We start from the raw sequence: 20,591 nt of genomic DNA, 5'->3' as shown, positions 1-20,591 counted from the left end.
CTCTTCAATGTCTGAAACCTCGTTGCTTTTCCTCATAAGCAAAAATACTTTCATTACATATATTAGTTTCATTTTTTATATTATTCGAGAAGCCTGCAACGCTCCTAGGCGCTAGAGAAAATGGAAGAGGTCGGGATGTGAACTTCCACAAACCAGAGACTAAACTCAGTGGCTTCCACTACCCACTGGGGTTTAGAACCCGGGCCCATAACCACAGGCGCTGGCATGGGCAGTGACAGGGTATCTTCTCTGAGCCCAGGGAGAGGTTCGGCCTGGACCTCCACCAGCCTGGTCCTCGGCCCTCAGGGGAGACCAGGGCCCTCCTGCTCTTTCCCATGAAGAGAATCCTGTATGGCTTGTGAAGTTTTCGAGGTAAGTGTTCCCACATTCCAAAGGAGATAGTTGCACAAGAAATAAAACGATGGATGGAAGCATGGGAGTAGGGGAGACACACAGTCAAGCTGAAATTGCATGTTAGCAGAACATCCTTGGAGTCACAGGAGCCGAAACCCAATGGCTATTGCACAGACCAGCGCCTCCCCACCAGCCTTCCTTAGTCAGGAATGGGATGTGGGGCTCCATTCCCATGCAAGGCATGGGGGGAGGCATCTAGTTCCACAGCATATGCAAACTACCTGCTCAGAGTCTGGAGAGAACACATCAGTGACCTCAAACAGGGTTGCATCCTCTTTTCTTCTTTTGTTGGGAGGGTAATTAGCAGCCTCCAGCTCATCAGACGTGCAGTCTGCCGAATCTACGAAAACCTCTGATGCAACTTCCTGTTGAAACAGGATCCCTTTCAGACAGGGCAGGGTGCCCACAGGCACTGCTCCAGCAGAATCTTAACTGACCCCTAACTCAGGCCCAGGCAGGGACGCCCGCTCCCCAGCCCCCGGCCGTCCAGGGCCAGCAGGCAGATGGGCAGAGCAAATCCAGGGACAAGAACTGCCCCACGCCACAGTGGTGCCCTACAAAGGTTGGCACACCTGACCTCCAGGTGGAAGCAAGCCCAGGTCCTCGTTCCCTAGGCCCTCCATCCCAACGCCTGGGCTAGTGCTTCCCACACAGATGAGCTGCGGAGACATTTCTGGAAAGAGCAGGCAGCCCGGCACCTAAGGCAGAGCCAGGCCAGGCCTCTGGGGCCTCCAGGAACTGGGGGCAGCGCAGGGCAGCAGCCAACCCCCTGTGGATGGCGTGCCCCAAGCAACACAGAGCCGGCACTGGCCAGGGGCACCATCTCCTCCTCCCACCAGCCTCTTCCTTTTCTCAGGAAGACAGTGAGGCCCAGAGGGGCTTGCTAACGTGCCCCAGGCCACTGAGGGGACCAGGACAGGGCAGGGCAGTCAGGCACAGGCGAGGCCAAGCTCCTTGGCTCCACCGTTGCGGATGAAGAGAGAAAGGTCGGTGAGGCTTTGGGCTCGAGGTCTAGCTTCAGCCTCAGGAGCAGGCCCAGGGCATGGGGGATAATATTTGGGCCTCCCAGATAGGGGGCCTCGTGGCTGGCACTGCCTTCACGGTGAGGGACAAGGGGAAAAGGCCAAGAGCATCTGGACCAAGAGCTGGGGAAGGCGGGCGACAGGGGTGGAAAGGGAAGGAGGAGTTCTGCAAGGGGCACTTGGACCGGGCCCAACAGGTGAGGCGATCAAAGCACACGGAGGTCCCCAGGCTCACACGGTGGTCCCCAGGCTCACACGGTGGTCCCCAGGCTCAAAGCCTCACCCAGGGGCGTGCCAGCAATCCAGGTCGGCAGCAGGAGGCCGAGGAAGGGAGGCGACCCAGAGAAGGAACCACAGGTCAGTCGGGGCCTTCAACCCAACTCACCCCGGCCCTGTCTAGTGCTCGTCTTCCTGGCCGGGGGAAGCCACCCCAGGGAGAACACATTCAGGAGCCTCTCGGGAGGAAGCAAGACCAGCAAAGGCACCCAGTTAGTCGGCACCAAAAGACCACCAAAGCAAAGGCCAGGCAGAGATGGTCACGCAGGTGACAGGCAGGGCAGGAGCTCGCCACCATCCCCATTAACTGCAATACCCCCTGCACCCACCCCAAGACTGGTGGACAAAGGACCCACTCACTCACTGGCTGGGGGTGAGGCTGGCCTAGCGGCCCGTGTCCTAGTTCTGGGGCCAGCCCCTTGGTCCCCTGGCACGTTGTCCCCCCACCGTTAGGACACCATGACCTCGCCTGCAGGCCCACGCTCAACAACCACACACCACTTTCTCACTCTACGGATCACGTGGGGTCACTACAGGGACTGGGAACAATCACAAAAGCCCCCATGAGCTAATCACCAGAGACAACCCACCAGCCTTCGCGTGTGCCCTTCACCCCAGATTCCTTCCACGTGTGGGTACATGTGCACTTGGGCTTTTTTTCAAGTCCCCTTCTGTGACAATACTCCATGTAGTTTTCTGATATTGAGATGAAAATCACATAACAAAATCAGCCATTTTAAGGTGCACAATTCAGTAGCATTGAGCGCATTCACAGTGCTGTGCCACCATCACCTCTACCTAGTTCCAAACCTCATCGCCCAGAAGGGAACCCCGCACCCACGCAGCAGTCCCTGGGGGAGCTCTGGCCATTCCTGTGGCTTTCTCGAGATTCCCCGTTATATTATACGTGGTGCTCTTTCAAAATCCTTTTCCCGAAAGGCACTTTCTCCCAGCTCTTCACCCCAGGCTTCTGGCACGATTACATTGCTCACCCGGGCTGTAACCTCCCGCCACCTGGGGCCCAGCTTTTTCATTTGCCTTCAATGTTTCCGAGGAACACCCTCTGCCTAGCTGCTTTTCCACCCTTGGGAGTTCCACAGTGCCCGCACCATTCCCTCAGGGAACTCCCGACAGGTCAAAACAGGCAACACGATGCCTTGGCAACAAGATCTGCTCGGCCCCCACCACTGGACCCGGGACCCCAGCCCAGGACCAGGGCTGCCATCTTCAGACACCACTGTGCCAGGAGACGGCAAGGCGAGCTCTCCTGCCACCGTCAAGTGGCCTTTTCTTGATTCCGAGTTCACCTGGTTACTGGAAACCTTGGACAATTTCCAGAGTTCCAATCAAGTTGATTCTTAGTTGGACTCATTTTTTTTTTGGTGATTATCTGGAGGGAGAGGCCCTGGAGATTCCCTTCGCTGATATCACTCTACTGTATATTTTTTTTTAATCTTTTTATTTATCCATCTAATTTGATTGCAAGAATTTCCTCACATCTTTAATCTTTGAAAAAATAACAATTTGGAGGCCACACTACATTTCAGCATAAAGGTGATACAAATGGCACTCCCGTACAGACGGTAGAACATTCCGGTGGATTCTAACATTGGTCCATAAAACACAGGCTGTGATGAAATCCTGTGTTAAACCTTCAGATGCCTTTCTGAAGTTATTTTCTTACAATGAAATCAGAGACACAAAGAGCAGGTCGCAGAGCACCGGCCTTGCTGGCTGGTCCCACCACGTTTCCCCTATCGCCACAAAGGCTGGCTTTAAATCCACTCTTTAAATTGAAGGTTTAATATAATATCTTGCAGCTCTTCTAATTTTCAGTGTTTGACTTCAGAGGTGGAACGTTTATACATTTCCTGGCCGTTTACACCTTCTCGACTATGGACTACCTACCACTCGCCCATGTTTCTCCTTGGTTGGTCACTGTTTTCTCCTAGATCTCTAAGAGCTTTTGACTTACTGACACAACTCATTCTTTGCTAAAAACATTTTTATGTAAATACAAATATTCTCTCTGTGTCTTTTCTAGGTTGTTTGCCCTTCATTTGTGCTTATCATAGTCTATGAGGTTTTTAGTTCAAGACTTTTTCTGAAATCAAATACACCAATATTTTGTTTGTATTTTTTCCTTTGCTTTAATTACTAGATCTTTCCCCACCCAGAGATTAGATAAATATGTATGTATATTTTCTCCAACTGTTTTTTTTTTTCCCCAAAGCCCCAATAGATAGTTGTATGTCATAGTTGCACATCCTTCTAGTTGCTGTATGTGGGACGCGGCCTCAGCATGGCCGGAGAAGCGGTGCGTTGGTGCGCCCCCGGGATCCGAACCCAGGCCGCCAGTAGCAGAGCGCGCGCACTTAACCGCTAAGCCACGGGGCCGGCCCTCTCCAACTGTTTTTATACACATTAGATTCTGTTTCAGGGTCGTCTATTCTGTACATTGATCACCCCCCGGATTCACTGTTTTAAGGACTGTGGCTTTGCAACATGTTTTTATTTAATCTAGTACAGCAAGTCCCACTCAAAACATTTTTTTTCACAGTTTTCCTGGTTATTCTTGCCCATTTTTTTCTTCCAAAAGAGGCTTTAACTTACTCTTGTCAAAGTTTTAAAAAAAAAACCTAATCCTGCTGGGTTCAATATCGTTTTCAATCAGTGTCAGGTAAGCTTCTTAATGGTGTGTCCCTGATACTCACTTCTAGAGTTTACCCAAACTTGGAATGTCCCACGGGGCCCAGGCTCTGAGCTGGCCTTCCTGCTCTGGATGAGATTACGCTCCAAGGGGAAGGACACACACACACACACACACTCACACCAACACACACATCCCCAATACACACACCCCTACACTCACACATACATACCACACAATCACACTACATCACACACCACAGACATACACTCACACACACACACACTAACAACAGACCACAACGCTGTCAGCTGCGGCACTTCCCACCCAGCCCAACCACTACAAGGAACAACTGAGGACCAGACAGGAAACCAGCCCCAACCCAGACAGAGAAAGACAAGGTCCCTCTCTCAGCGTCCAGCAAGAAACCTGGAAGCTGACACAGGCCATCTGGGTCTGGACTGGCTGAACTTCAGCACCACCATATTCCCTGAACCTGTCCAGGTAACGCCCTTGCAAGTCTCACCTGGGGCTCCAGCCTGGTCACTTACTGAGGAGGCACCCTCTCGGGGTCTGATACTTACAGAGAGACCAAAGACGGCTCAGCCTTCCCCTCAAGGAAGAGCGGCTGGCAGCCAGCGGTTTTTCCCGAGTCCCTGACCTTCCTCAGAGCTTGGAGGCCCAGAGAAGAGCCAGACACCCATGTGGCAGAGGCTCAGGCGTCCAGACCCAGCCCAGCCACAGCTTCTAGGAGGCTCCACGTGCTGGGTCTGGTGAGAAGAAAAGGCAGGTGGAGACCCCAGAGGGTCGGGAACCCAGAGACCCTGCGATGAATCAGGCACAGAGAAGCGGCAGCTCTGCTACTGCCAGCACACAGGGTCAACAAGATGGGCAGCAGCGGGCAGTTTTGAGGGGCCACTGGGGAGCAGTGCAGTGAGGCTGTCCTGGAGAGGATGCCGTGGGGATATGGGGGTCCTTGTTTAGCCACTGATGAAACCACAGCAGAAAACAGCTTCTCAACAGAGCTAGAGCAGGTGAGAAATGGGCAGAACCGCTCCTTCCAGACCCACCCTACCAGGGGCCGGGCGCACTTACTCTTTGGATGGTCCAGGAGGCGTCAGAACAGGGCTCATCTGGATTTTCTTGCCGATCACTTGAGCCTGAGGACAAGAAAGGGCCGCCTTCCTCCTTCAGCTCTCGTCCACACTCCATTTCTCCCTCCGGGGCCGACGTCACCTTGGGGCCACCTTCCTCCCTCAGCTCTCGTCCACACTCCATTTCTCCCTCCGGGGCCGACGTCACCTTGGGGCCACCTTCCTCCCTCAGCTCTCGTCCACACTCCATTTCTCCCTCCGGGGCCGACGTCACCTTGGGGCCACCTTCCTCCCTCAGCTCTTGTCCACACTCCATTTCTCCCTCCGGGGCTGACGTCACCTTGGGGTGGTTGTTCTCAGAATCTAAAAAGGCAGGGAAGAGAAGCAGAATTTGTTACCCCAAAATATGTCTCTCTGGCGTATTGATTATTTTTAGTTATTTTTAAGAAACAGCACACACAGGAGAGGCTCTGAAAACTGCCCTTTTGTAAGAGCCATTTACATTTGTAAAGGAAATCTCCATTTGTAAGGGTGTCTCCCTCACTGGCTGTTCGGGAAGAGGAGGGAGACTCTTTCTGGAAACTCTCATCACTGGAGAAGGCAATGACTTAAATCTGCATAACAATCTTACTCTTGTTTACAGTGCTTCATCTGGTCACCTCCCATAGCTGACTCCCCACCCCCAGCATCTTTTGTCTTTAGCTCGAGAAGGTAAAATAAGGGGGTGGCTTCGGTCATTTCAGAGGTACTCAGTTTTCCTGGGTCTCTCCCATGTATACAGGAGGTATACATGTTATTAAACTAGTTTGTTTGGGCCAGCCCCGTGGCTTAGCGGTTAAGTGCATGCGCTCCACTGCTGGCGGCCCAGGTGTGGATCCCGGGCGCGCACCAACACACCGCTTCTCTGGCCATGCTGAGGCCGCGTCCCACATACAGCAACTAGAAAGATGTGCAGCTGTCACATACAACTATCAACTGGGGCTTTGGGGGAAAAAAAATAAAAAAATAAAATTATAAAAATAAATAAATAAAATAAACTAGTTTGTTTTTCTCCTGTCAATCTGTCTTATATCGATTTAATTACTAGACCAGCCTAGAAGGGAAGAGGGAAGATTGTTCTGCCCTTTAGCAGATGCACCTGGGTCAAATCTCAGGGAAAGGCAAGTGACCGTCATAAGGAAAACGTGGCACCCCCCAGGAGCGTTGATAGCTTAGCCCTTCCTCCCTCGAGGTCCTACTCCCTGGGTGTGGTGAGCCGAGCATGGTACAATTTCTGCTATCGGGTGGGCGTGAGAGACCAGGGACCTGGCCCCAGCCACAAAGAGGGTCAAATCTCAGAAAGAGTGGGCAGTCTGAATGTCCAGCCCTCCCTCCCTCCCGATGTCTGCATCAGCAGAGCTGCCTGGACCCTGATATCTCAGCAGCACCTCAATCTCTGCAGCTCCAGTGCAAAACTTGCCCCCCACCACACCCTCCCTAAAGCAACTCCTCCTTTCTTCTCAGGGGCGGGCGCCCCATGCCCAGCCCTCTCCCAGCAGGGCCTGCAGGCCTCCTAACACCTCCCTGGTCCCTGCACTCGTCCATCCATGCACCCTGGCTAGTCCACCTCCAGAATCCCGCCTGCGTGCAGCCATCATCCATACAGCACTGAGCACCTGAAGCACTGAACCCTCCCAAACTGAACCCTTCAGGGGACCCCCATTTTCAAACCTGAGTCTCAATGCCCCCCTACACACTCCGCATGGTCTTCTGCCTGGAACCCTCCCTTAGCCTGACGCCCAAAGCCCCAGTCCTGCCGGGTGCACCCCACACTCCTGGCACTTCCTCCTGCAGCCCCTTCCACTTCCCTCTCCCAGCGCTCAGTCTTATCACCGCCCTTCTCCTTCTCTAAAAATCCTGGAAGGCAGGGACCAGTGGCCTTGTTCCCCTGGGGGTCCCCAGCACCCAGAACATACAAGGCCCGGAGGAACCAGGACTCAGAATTAATAACAAATACACTAAATGTCTACATACACACTCTCAGATCCTTAGGGCCAAAGAACTAAAGCTGGAAGGTGATAAGAAATTTTGAGCATATGAGGAAGCTATTCTGGTTTAAACCTGATTCGGCCTGAACCAGAGAAGCTGACTTACAGCCTGTCAAACATATAATGTCCATCTGCTTTCACCGTTAAAGTAAAGGATGCATGAAACATCATCCCAAAATGAAGAGTGCACTCTGGGAAGACAGGGATGCATGCCTCCTGCCCTACGATGCCAGGATCAGTATCTCCTTTGAACACAAGTTTCCTTTCCCAGACATCAGGGTCATGTTGACCTGCTAATCTGTGACTAAATGTCTCTTTGAAACTTTGATGAATGTGTATCCTGGGCATGTTTGATGTACGTTCTTTTTTCTAAAAAGATATAAAACTGTACTGAAAACCATGCTTCTCCAGAGCTTTCTTCCTTGGTGGAGACCACTCCCGGGCTAGTCCTCAGCTTAGCTCATCTTACCTTTGTTATCTATAAAATGGTTATTGGTTATTTGCATTGACAAAGGATATCAATAACACACAACAGCCCCAGGCCACTTTCCTTTGATGATAACTGTGGAAATTTTGTTTGTTTGTTTGTTTTTTGAGGAAGATCAGCCCTGATCTAACATCCATGCTAATCCTCCTCTTTTTGCTGAGGAAGACTGGCTCTGAGCTAACATCTATTGCCAATCCTCCTCCTTTTTTTTCCTTCCCAAAGCCCCAGTAGATAGTTGTATGTCATAGTTGCACATCCTTCTAGTTGCTGTATGTGGGGCGCGGCCTCAGCATGGCTGGAGAAGTGGTGCGTCGGTGCGTGCCTGGGATCCGAACCCAGGCCGCCAGTAGCAGAGCGCACACACTTAACAGCCAAGCCATGGGGCCGGCCGCACTGTGGGAATTTTGACCTCCTCATCCTTCCATAAGCCTCCAGTGGAGGGGTGGGCCCTGATTAGCCTGATCTAATCAGAATCTGGCATTTCCCCTAGCCCCAGTGATTGGCAGGAAGAGCAGACCTGCTCCAGGAACTGGCATTTCTGACACATGGACTCCTTCCTCCTGGTCAGACCAACAGATCCAAGGCACAGAAACTGCTGGACCAGTGTGCCTCCATGAGGGCAGCCAGCCTGAGGCAAAGCATGGCTGCCGGGACCTGAGAAAGATGCAGAGCTATCTCAGGACAGAACAGGAGCCCTGCCTACACCTGGACCCCTCAGTCTGGACTTGAGTGCGTGCTGGCCCGGGCGTTCCTCCTGCTGAGGAAGCGGGGAGCTGGGTTTCTGGCCATCCCCAGTACAAACAGCCCCAACAGCTGTGAAAATCATTAAGAAAACAAACACCAACAACAAAAAGAGCTTCTCTGAAAGAAAAACAAGAGGCAGTTCAAAGAAAAAGAAATACAAGTGACCTCTTAACCCTCAAATAGATACGCGGCTTCCCTAGCGATCGAGCAAGTGAGACTGGAACCCAGGAGATGCCATTTCCACCCATCGACTGGCAGTGACTAACAAGACTGATAATGCCCAGTGCTAGAGAGAGTGCGGATGGAGATGAACCCCCGCAGACACCACTGGTGAGAGCGGCCGGGAGAAGCTTTGCGCAGGACGGTTTGAAGAGAAGTTTCCATTGTAAATGCACCAGTCCCGTGGCCAGCGGCCCAGCTCCTGGGAGCTTGTCGTCCAGATAGACTGGCTCGGGGGGCAAGATCCCGTGCAAGGATCCGGCCCAGCCGTGTGTGTTATGGCAAAACAGCGAACAACGCAAGTGCCTGGGATGGGGCTGGCTGCTGAGTCAGGCCCTGCCTTGGGGCAGAACAAAGGATGCTGCTGAGGCTGGGCCTCAACTAGAGACCACAGAGCAGTGTCATGTGAGAAAAGCAGAGTGTGCGTGGTGTGACTCCACCAGCTTCCAGAAACACAAGTGCACGTGTGCACGTTCCCACGCAGAGGAAATGTCTGGAAGGGGACACACAAAACAGTTAATGGCGTTGTGTTAACTAGGGATGTGAAGGCCTGGAGCAAGATCAGGGGCCTTCCCGGTTTTTACATCCTCCTGTGACGGGCAGGTGGTCACCATTGGCGTGTGTTATTTCCATGATTATCAAAACAAAAGGCAAAGTATCAGATTCAGCAAGAGCAAACACTTAACTAGCCCTTAGTAGGCACTTTGCAGTGAACCCATCAAGTTCTCTCACCCACCCATCGGGGTAGATGCTTTGCCAGCACATCGCTATTTGGTAGATGCAAAAACAGAGGCACAGAGTCAGGTGACCTGCTCAGGTCCCCAGCTGGCAAGTGGTGGGGCAGGGAGGAACCCAGGCACTGTGCTGCCTCCCACAGCTTCACAGAGACCGGCGCTCTGGGCCATGGTCCTTGTCCCCAGGACTTGTGGCTGAATCAGAGCAAATTTCTGTCCCCCACTGCCCCATGAAGCATGGGGCTCACCAGGTTCATGCACACTGGGCAGCACCACCTCCCCTGCAGCGCCCATGCAAATAGGTGCATGTGCAGACAGAGCTGAGCGGCTCTGAGCTCCCCTTCAGACAGATCCCCAAATCTAGTCAACGGCTCATCAACGCAGTAATGGGGGAGGAACTCGTGACCTTCCAGGCAACCCTAAATCATGGCCACAGCAAAACGAGTACAAATGTCCCACAACATTCGTTCAACCTAAATCAGTCAGCCATGCAGACTCCAAGGCTCCCAAACGGGTCAGGGTCTGCAGTGCACACACCCCTGGGTTGGTAGCAGCCGGGACAGGATCCTGAGCAATCCCAGCCCCTCTCTCACCTGGAAAAAGGGGCTGCAACTTCCCTGCCCTGAAGGCTGGAGGAAGTAACACATACTTAAACGTGGTTAAAATGGTCAATTTTGTTATGAATGTTTTATCACAATTAAAAAAAAAAACCAGCACACAGAACAACACAAGCTTCCTGGCTGCCCCTCCTCCCACCCCCACTCAGCCTGTGCCAGGGACGGTGAGCACAAACCCAGAGCCCTGCCAGCGGCCACAGAAACCAAATGCCCACACCAGCAGGCCCACAGGCACTAACAGTATGTGTGATGGGGAGGGGGCACCCAGGGGTGGGGTCCAGCCCAGCAGGGAGCCACCCCGGGCCCCCTTCCCTACCCTGGTGAGGCCTCTCCTCATGGACACAGGCATCTGCCTCTCACAGGCAGATGTGAGAGCCCCCTGCGGGTCCCCATGTCCGCAGGGCATCCACTCCCACACCCCATGGCCAGGTCACACCCAACCTGCCCGGGCCTCCGCCAGCCCACCAGAGCCTCCCGGGAGCCCCACAGGCACCCCAGCATCCAGCCCCTCACCAGCCCTGCCTCCTACACCCCTTACCCCTTCCTAGCTGGTGCCTCACCCCACCCACGCCCTGGGCAGGGCTGAACCCCAGACCTGCCGTGCCGCCCCCAAGCAGGATGGTTCCTTCCCTGACCCCTCCATTGCCACCCCCGAAACCCCTCAAGGCCAGCCCCACCCACACTGCAGCTGCCTCCTGGGCTCCCCCAGCCCTTCCCCGGACTAACACAGAGGCTCGGGCTTCTCATCTTACTTTTTTCCATTATAAAAACATCTTTAAGAAAACTTAGAAAATGCATAAAATAAAAAAAGAAATACATTGCCCAGAACTTCATTCACTCCCTGAAAATAACCTTCTAGCACTCAAGGTGGTGATCCCACCTGGGTCCCCTGGAGCACTGGCCAGGGCAGTGGGGACTTGGGATGGGGAGGGGTTCCTGACCTCCCTACCCCTGCAGGCCCTACTGGCACTCGAAGCCCTCCACCATCAGACCGGCCCAACATCACCCCGGCAGAGCCGGCCACCCTCCCTCTATGCCCAGGACGGCCTGGAACTCCCCACACACTCCCTTCCCTGCCTTTATCCGTGTGGCCTCCCAGTGCACCCCAGACCCAGACATCCCGGCACCTCTGGGCAGCTGCACTGTGGCCTCTCCTGGCCCCACAGATCCCAGCCGTGCCAGGGCTTCTGAGGGACCGGCCCCGCCTGCAGCATCAGAGCCCAGCCTCTCGGATGCCCTGAGCCCACGGCCGCCTGGCAGACCTAGAAGCAGCTGAAAGGAGGAGACGCCCACTCAGCAGCTCCAGCCAGGGCCCCAACATCTTGGTTTCGGTTTCTTTTCCTGTAAATAGATAGGCACTGCCAAGTGTGAGGCAGCAAAGAAGCCAGTAAGCAGGAAGCAATGTGTGTTCCAGGGTGTAGCACGTTCAACTCCAGGCCCTTGCGGATGCTCAGGGGCCACCGGAGCCAGGCAGGAAACCAGCAGCGTCTCATCACACAACACTCAGGTCCTCGGCCCTACTGTGCACCTCGCACTGGGTGACCAGGGCCCAGGCCCTGCCCCTGCCCACAGCCACCCAGCCCAAAGGGCAATGGCCCTGTCCATAGGTCACGGAGCTCACGGAGGAGAAGCAGGCAGCCCAGAAGCCAGTCAACCCCCAGCAGCTTCCAAAGCCTCCGCCCCTTGCGCTGGCAGGGGCGCCAAGCATCTTGGAGACGAGGGTTGTCTGCCTTGGGAGTGACTGCGCCCTGCTGGGAGCTGGCGGCCCTGGGTTGACGTCCGACTTGGCCGAGGTAGATGGCCACCCTGCCTGCTCTCCCTGCCCGCTGGGATGGGCGATGCCCTCAAAGGTGACCACCGAGTCTGCTTCGAGGAAGAGGAGACGTAATGGTACTTTGTGAAAACGCCACAAGCCCATGTTCTCAGACAGGTCTGCCTCCCCCTGTTCTGTTGCATGTCCCAAGCACGTCCTGGCAAGCATGTTCACTACATAACTAACCGGCTGTAAGGCAATTTTGCCATAAAAGAAAAAAATAACAAAAAATAAAAGAGGGACATTAAAATTAATAACAAGATTAGGGGCCTGCCCTGTGGCGCAGCAGTTAAGTGTGTGCGCTCCACTTCAGCAGCCCGGGGTTCGCAGGTTTGGATCCCAGGTGTGCACCAACCCACTGCTTGTCAAGCCATGCTGTGGCGGCGTCACATATAAAGTAGAGGAAGATGGGCACGGATGTCAGCCCAGGGCCAGTCTTCCTCAGCAAAAAGAGGAGGATCGGCAGCTAACCCATTACTGGGAATATATCCAACGAAACTGAAATCAACAATCCAAAGAGGCTTATGCACCCCTATGTTCACTGCAGCATTATTCACTATGGCCAAGAAATGGAGGGCCGGCCCCGTAGCTTAGCGGTTAAGTGCGCGCGCTCTGTTACTGGCAGCCCGGGTTCGGATCCCAGGCGCGCACCAACGCACTGCTTCTCCGGCCATGCTGAGGCCACGTCCCACATACAGCAACTAGAAGGATGTGCAACTATGACATACAACTATCTACTGGGGCTTTGGGGGAAAAAAAAGGAGGAGGATTGGCAATAGATGTTAGCTCAGAGCCAGTCTTCCTCAGCAAAAAGAGGAGGATTAGCACGGATGTTAGCTCAGGGCTGATCTTCCTCACCAAAAAAAAAAAGAAGTGGAAGCAACCTAAGTGTCCCTCGACTGATGATTGGATCAAGAAGGTGTGGTATATATATACAATGGAAAACTACTCAGCCATAAAAAAAGACAAAATCGTCCCATTTGCAACACATGGATGGGCCTGGAGTGTGTTATGTTAAGTGAAATAAGCTAGAAAGAGAAAGACAAACACCGTATGATCTCACTCATACGTGGAATATAAACCAACACATGGACAGAGAAAACTGTATTGTGGTTACCAGGGGCAATGGGGGTAGGGAGTGGGCACAAGGGGTGAAGGGAGGCATATATACGGTGATGGACAAACAAAAATGTACAACCCAAAATTTCACAATGTTATAAAGTATTAAAACATCAATAAAAATAAATAAATAAATAAAACAAAGACAAAAAGAGGAGGATCGGCATCAGATGTCAGCTCAGGGCTGATTTTCCTCACACACACAAAAAATTAATAACAAAATTAAAAAGATTCTACTGCAAAAAATGAAAATATAAAATATTTGAATACATTTAAAATGTGTAGATTCACGGCAACACCACACAGATGACCGATTCCGTTTTGTGGACTGCACCTGTGGGCTTGTCTTCATGTCTTGCGGTCATCATATTATATATCCTTTTGGCTTGTTGATTCGTCTCCTCATTCAGCATCACACTTTTTTTTTGCCAAAATGCCTTCCTTCATTAAGACAGGTATCAGTATTTCCAAATACTAGGATGCATATTTGTAACTGAGCTTTGAATTGTGCTGTGAAAGCCTTCTACACTGTTCTTCATTCTTGGCATATGGACACATGTCCCTCGATGGACGTTCCAAAGTTGTGGGGGAAACATGGGTTCAACTCTGCACCTCCCAGGCCCTCGGCTCGCCCTCCACCCTGGGTCTGTCTGTTCCTCATCCCATAGACCAGATGAACGTGGGGGCTTGGGGGTGGCAGGGGCTGTCAGCAGGGGAAGAAGAGGGAAGGGAGAAGCCGCGTGGGGGGTAATTTATTCATTCATCACATTTTTTACTGAGGGCCCACTGTGACCCAGGCCATTGAACCAGGACTGCTCACTGATATGTCATCATCTTCTAGTAGACTACACAATCTGGCTTTACGCTCTCTTATTATTTCACACTTCCAGTAAGTCTTATCTCTATGTTTTCTATCCAGTCGAGCACTTCATCCATGGAGAAATGAAACCAACTGACAACTAACTTAAATACACTGTCTGCTGAAGGCGGTTGATTCGTCGATAGAGAAATGAAACCAAACTGTCAACCAATTATTTTATCTTTTACAGCGAAATTGCCTTGCAGCCAATTGGTTATGTGGCGAAAATGTGCAAAAATGCTTGTGGCAAAGATGTTTATGGCGAAACTACCTAGAACATTCTGATGGCAAACACATGGGTTGCCCTCAGCAGCCCTATGAAAGCCCCTCACACAAAATGAAAGGAAAGGGCAGGGGGAGGGCGAGCTTTCCTGGAGACCTCTGAGAGTGTTTTCCCAAAGTTGGTCTCCACGAGGCGCCAGGCGCAGGACTGGAGACTCAGATGAAGCCCCTCGGTTACACTGTTCGCCCCTCACCCACCACCTCTTCTCAGCTGCCAGCCAAGGACCACCCTGTTTTACCTGGTTACAACAATTAATTTCAACCCCCAAGGCCCACACTTAACACCTTAACACATGCCTCACCTCCACCCCCCACTACAGGCTAGTGCTGGCAGGGGCTGGAGCTGTTCATCCACCCAGCCCCGGTGGGCGGCACTCCAGAGCAGGTGCAGGGTGCTGCCAGCACCCTATCTTTCCTCTTTTCATGCTGAGGTCAGCAATATCTCAACCACAGCTTCCTCCCAGGGCACAGACTACAGAGCCGCCCGCCTGGGTTCAAATCCTGTCTCTGCCAGTTGCTAGCTGTGTGACTGTGGGCAAGTTACTTAACCTCTCTGTGCTTCACTCTTGGCACCTGTACAATGGGAATTTGTGATAGCTCCTCCCTCAATACTTAGCACAGCACAGGGCACATGGCAGGTTAGCTGATTGGTTTGGTTTTATTTTGTTTAATCTCTGGAACCCCAACGACCCTGTCCCTCCCAAAGCCCGCCACCCACACAGATGTTCTAGTGACCAGGGGTGGGGAGCCCTGGCAAGTGGGAAATTCCAGCTGGACACCAGGAGCTCAGCCACGCCATGATTCAACATCTGGACAGCAAGGGATCAATAGTGAGAGGGGACACTCAGCCGGCTACCAAGTGTGCGTGCGATTCCATGACCCCGTAAGCCCCAAGTGCTCCAAACAAAGACAGAACCCTCAGGCTTGACTCTCAGCCAGAGCTCTCCCCAAAGAGCGCCTCCTCCAGCAAAAGAAAATCAATACAACAAAAAGCAGCCGCCTCTTCCTACGTCTCACATCAATAACAGCATCTGCCCCACGAGCGCTTTGTACAAATGCAGCGGGAACAGGAGCAATCGCAGACCTGGCGCCTCTACCCAGCCCAGTACAAAGCACACCCCTCGGACGTCATCCAAAGGTGGGCGTGCAACAAGGAACACGCGCACACATGCAGCAGCGCACATTTAGAAAACAGACGTGGTCTCCAGAGAACCTTCTTTGATTCATCAGAATTATTTATTGAACACCTATTGTGTGCCAGGCACTGGGCACGGGACTCAGGATAAAGCAGCGAGCAGGAGAGCAAAGGTTGCCTCAGAAGCCACAGGCTGCTGTGGTCCAAGTGGTACAAGGACAAACAGCCAGAGAAGTGCAACTTGGAGTGTGGGGGAGGGGGTAGCAGTTTTCAAAGGGGTGGTCAGGGTGGGCCTCTAGGGGGGAGACAATTGAGTAAAGACTGGAAGGAGGGGCAGTGGGGAGCTGTGCAGCCTCTGAGGAAAGGTGTGTTTCAGGTAGAGGGAACCGGCAGTGCAAAGGCCCTGGGGTCAGAGCATGCCTACTGTGTCCTAGGAAGGGCAGGGAGGCCAGTGGGCTGGGGGGACAGCAAAAGAGGAGAGGAGAGGAGGTCAGAGGGCATTGGAAGGGGCATTAGTGTAGGGCCTTGCAGCTTTTACTTTGAGTGAAATGGTGGGGGGAGGAAAACAACTCCCTGAGTAGGTTCTGACCCCATAGCCAAGGGGCTTCTAGGAACTGGATGTGGGGCGTGAAGGAAGGGAAGGATGGAGGTCGGTGCTAGAGTTTGGGCCCAAGGCACGGGAAGGATGAATTGCCCTGGTTAGGAGAGGTGGGGAGCCTGAGTGGCATGTTTTGGGGGAAGATAGGAGCTGGGTTTCAGAAAGGGGAAGCTGAGAGGTCAGACATCCAGGCCGGGAGGCCACGGAGTGGCTGGAGTTCAGGTGACAGGTCCAGGACGAAAGGATTAACTTGGGTGCTGCGAATGCAAGGGTGGTACGTAAAACCATGGAACTGGGTAGGGTCACCAGGGAAATGCAGAAGAACAGCCAAGGGAAGAGGGGAACCACAGTCTGAGGTCCTGCTGCCAAGAATCAAGGACCACCTGAGTCAGCAGGTGAGGCCCACCTGACACAGCACCTCCGCTCCCGAGGTCACGCAAGTTCATGCACCGACCAGCCAACCGTCGCCAGGAAGGGGCCTGTGCCAGCTGTGGGGACCCCTCGCCCCACCGCAGTGCCTGGGATGTCACTTCCATGCAGCATCCTCTGAAATCCTCCAAGGACTCCTCAGCTCAGCCCGACACTGCCCACTCCCACAGGGAAAGGGGAACCTCAGGTTCTCTCCAAGAAATGAAATCGAAATTCTTAAAAGTGACAGGCTCCTCCAGCAAAGGACCCAACAAAACTGTTCTAACGCAGTGCTTCTTCTAGAAGGAGTTCTTTACTGTTCTAACGCAGAGCTTCTTCTAGAAAGTTCTTTAGTCATGAAGACCTCACTCGACTCGCCTGTGCTGCCTGCTGGCCACAGCTACCATTTCTGGGAAAGGAAGTGGGACTGGGCTGACCGCTCACCCCACTGCCCCTATTTGGCCCCCACCCCACCGGCACTGGGACCTTACCTGGTGCAGGGGCTACAGAAGGCAGCCTCTGTCCACACTGGCTGCAGAACTTGGGGGCTTCCTCTTTGGAAACATGCTGGCACGAAGGGCACTCCATACCTCCAGGGAGGGGGCTTCACAAGGCCGGCACACCCCTGTAGATCTGGAAGCAAGAGTAAGAGTCCCGAGGCAGCCGGCTATATAGCGAGCCACCTGTCATGTGACCACAGCCCTGCTTCAGTTTCATTTTCTGGGAAAGTGAAATCACAGCGGCGGCCCAGAAGGTCCCTCGCTCAATCGATACCCAGCCTGAGAACCTCCCCTGCTGCGCTCACAGCCCTGCCTCATCCCAAGTCCTCCCCTGCCACTCCCTCCCGTCCCGAGCTCCATGTGGGTCCAGCACCCACTTCCTTTTCTGCTGCCCCCACCGTGCTCGCCCCTTCCAGCCTCCTGAGCTCTCCATCATTCAGTGAGTGTAAAACTCTCCCAGCCGGGCTGAGACTGGGGGTCAGTACAGCTGAGAACGAGGGCAGGAGGGGGAGTATTCCGGGCAGAGACACAGCACGTGCAAAACCCCGAGATAAGACGTGGCGTGAGGGTGCCCGCTGTGTGCCCTGGGCAAGGGGCTAACAGAGACAAAAGCGCCTGGCTCATGGGGACGTGAGAGTTAGGTGAGGCATACAGGGACAGCTCTTACGGGCACCGCAGAAATGCTGGCAGCCACTGGCTGAGTCAGAGCTGACCCCAGGAACCAGCCTGCACAGGGCAGCCCAGGGCTAACATGGCTAGTGGTCAGGATTCCTAATAACGGGCCAGCAGTCAGGATTTCTAATACCGGGGCTGGCAGTCAGGATTCCTAATAATGGGGGTTGCCATCTACCAAGCCCGCACTCTTCTCATCGACCATCTGGCCCTCAGACCATCCTCTGTGGGGGTGGCAGCAAACCAAGGTCAGGATCATGCTTGTCCACCCAAGGCCAAGACTCAGGCCAAGAATCTCCAGCCTCCAGGGGCCACTCAGTGTGTCCAGGGTGAGAGTGGAGATAGGCATCTTGTCTCTTGGGATACAAAGACCCACCTGCCACCCTTCTCTGCTGGCTTCAGACCCAAGAGCTCTGCCAGAGCAGTGGCCCAGGGTACCCAGAGGGCCATCAGGCTGTGTCCCCTCTGCTCTCACCCTACTGCCAGCCCCCACCTCCCCTTCTCACTTCCTCTGTGGCATGGGTGGCTGACTGCCACCTTTGGCTTGGTCTCCACCAGATGGTGGGTTCTTGGGGGCAGGGCAGGACTGGACTAAAGGTTACCTGGCCCCCACCTTGCCCCTCACCTCCACCAGCCCCCTGAAGCAACCACCATGATGGTCTGCACCTCTCTCTTCTGGCTAAGTTGTCTTCCCTGTCTCCAGTGCTCCACTGCCCCACAGACCAGAAAACCCACAGCCAGGCTCAGAAATCCTCACTGAAGAGACCTATTGTTCCTCGCCTGCACCAGGGGCCTGAGGGCAGAAATGGAAGCGGGCACCCACACTTCTCTATTCAGTCAGCTTCCCGACTTTTCCCTTCCCCTTTTCCCAGCCACAGAACCGCGCCAAAACTCAAAGCCCACGCCCCCCCCACCCCCACTGCCAGAGAAAACCAGGCGGCTCGGTGGGGGTGGGGGTATCCCCCCATCGTTGCACTCCCTCATTCTCCGCCCTCCCAGGCCTCCCCAGGGCCGCGCCCCGCCAGAGGGGCACCTGCCTGGCCTTGGGCACCTGCCTGGCCTTGCGCCCCTGGCCGCGGGCAGCTCTGGAATGTTGGGGAGCCCTGCGCTCCCGGCCGCGCGGTGAAGTGGGCGAAGAATAACGGCATCAAAAAGTTACTATGAAATAAAGATACGAGCATCTTTTCGCAACAACACTTTTCCGTTGTTGAAATTAGTTAAAGCGATGGATTCTGTTCCGGGGTCTGGGCGCAGGCTCCCAGGTCTGGGCGCCCCCGTCCACTATCAGCCCCTGCCGTGGCCCCTTCCCGGGGCACTGCGGGCCCGGGTTCAAAGCGCGCCCGGCGCTTCCGCCGGGCGGGGCGGGGGGGGAGGGGCCTCCGGAAAGGTCGCCGAGCCCCCCGGAATGTGCGCTGCCCCCGCCGAGCGCCCACCTGCTACCCGCGGGGCGGGGCTGGACCCAGGAACCGGCAGCGAAACCGAAACTTGGAGCCGCAGGAAGAGGCGACCGGGAGGGGAAGGCGGCCGGACGCGGCTCATCAGGACGCAGGCGCCGCTGCCCCGGGACGCCTCGGGCAGGGCCGCCGCGACCCAGACCCCGCCCCCGCCGCACCGCACCTAGGGGACCTCGCCCCGCTGGCCCGCATCCCGACCCGGGGGACACCCCGTACCCATAGGACCCTGCACCCCGCACTCACGGGACCGCCGGACTACAACCCACGAGACCCGGCATCACGTCCCACGGACCCGCAGCCCCAGATTCCCGCCCAGTAAACTCGCACTGCGCCCAGCGGGACCCCGCGCCCCGCATCCCTGCCCCGCGGGACCCCGCAGCCCGCCCGCCAGCCCGCACCTGCAGCGCCCCCCGCGCCCACGCCGCAGCCGGCCCGCACGGTTTCGTCTCTCGGGTAGCGAGTCCCGCCCCTCCGCCCGCCTCTGCCGGCGCCGCGGGGTTCGCGCGGGTGTGGCTGGATTTCCCCCGCCGGGTGGCGCCCCCCAGTGGACCCTGAGCCTCGCGCGGGGAGGCACCTCCTGCCGCTGCGCGTGCGGGGCAGGTGGCTGGGGGAGCCCGGATTCCGGCCCGGCAGGGGCCGAACCCGAGGGTCCTCCAGCAGCACGCCCACCGCGGCCGGGCTCTGGAGCCCTGGGTGGTTGGGACCCGCGCGCATCCCCCGCCCGGCCCACCCAGCAACTTGAGCAGTGTCCACGACCTTGTAGAGCCAGCGGCCAGCCTGGCAGGGGCCCGGTGACCCACGGCGGGTCGCTCAGCCGAGCTTCAAGCCACTGGAGTACAAAGTGGAGGTCACCAGCCCCACCTCATCTAGGCCTTGTGCTGATTAAGTGACCACAGCGGCTGGTGGCAGTGGGGGCTTTGCCGTACACGCCCAGCTCCATTGGTCACTGGTAACCCAGAGGCAGCCCCCTACCGCGTCCATACCTCGCCCCCCTCTGTGCCTCAGTTTCCTCATCTGTCAGGCTTATAGTCCCACATCTTAGGGCTGTTGGAGAATTAGTAATAGTGATAATACAGCAAACGCTGATGTTTCAGTCCCCGAGCAAAGTGCTTGATGTGTGTTATCTTATTTACCCCTCTCTGTCCTCTCTAGTCTGGACCAGCACAGCCTGAGAGCACTTGTGGGGAGCCTGGCATGCCACTCACATGCTGCTACAAATGCCAGTTAGATGATGATGATTAAATTAAAAAGGCCGGGTCCCCTCCAGCGCACCTCTCTGACCCTCTCCTCCTTTCCCACACACTCCAGTCACAACTTTTTCCTCTGGGCCTGGAGCAGCAAGCTCTGTCCTTCTTGGGGTTCACCTCCCACAGTGCCTGCCCTTTGCATGGCTGGCTTCTCTCGGCCATTCAATGTCTGTGCTCAGGCAGTGCGCAGGGGGCACTTAGCGCTGGTCGCCAAGCATTA

General features: G+C 55.0%; 1 protein-coding gene across 9 annotated transcripts in view; it reads right to left on the bottom strand.

Annotated features, from left to right (window-relative positions):
* Positions 1-19,580, bottom strand: part of RNF213 (ring finger protein 213) — a 121,982-nt gene extending 102,402 nt beyond the window's left edge. For 5 of the 9 annotated variants that reach the window (XR_015554786.1, XM_087441739.1, XM_087441735.1 and 2 more), the window contains exons 1-4: positions 19,523-19,580; positions 16,990-17,131; positions 5,458-5,819; positions 636-779 (exon numbers count right to left, since the gene is read on the bottom strand). Coding sequence is in view for 8 of the 9 variants with exons in the window: in XM_087441739.1 (XP_087297865.1) it covers positions 636-779; positions 5,458-5,819; positions 16,990-17,086 (603 nt within the window). In the remaining variant the exon portion in view is untranslated. Of the gene's footprint in view, positions 1-635; positions 780-5,457; positions 5,820-16,989; positions 17,132-19,103; positions 19,192-19,522 lie in introns of those variants that run through there. The other 4 variants (XM_087441733.1, XM_087441740.1, XM_087441734.1 and 1 more) reach the window with 3 other exon arrangements.
* Between the last annotated feature and the right edge of the window lie 1,011 nt (positions 19,581-20,591).

Source organism: Ceratotherium simum, chromosome 16 (assembly GCF_057802395.1).
Source record: "Ceratotherium simum simum isolate JZ-2026a chromosome 16, ASM5780239v1, whole genome shotgun sequence".
Taxonomy (NCBI): domain Eukaryota; kingdom Metazoa; phylum Chordata; class Mammalia; order Perissodactyla; family Rhinocerotidae; genus Ceratotherium; species Ceratotherium simum.
This window is presented reverse-complemented; position numbering and strand designations above follow the sequence as displayed.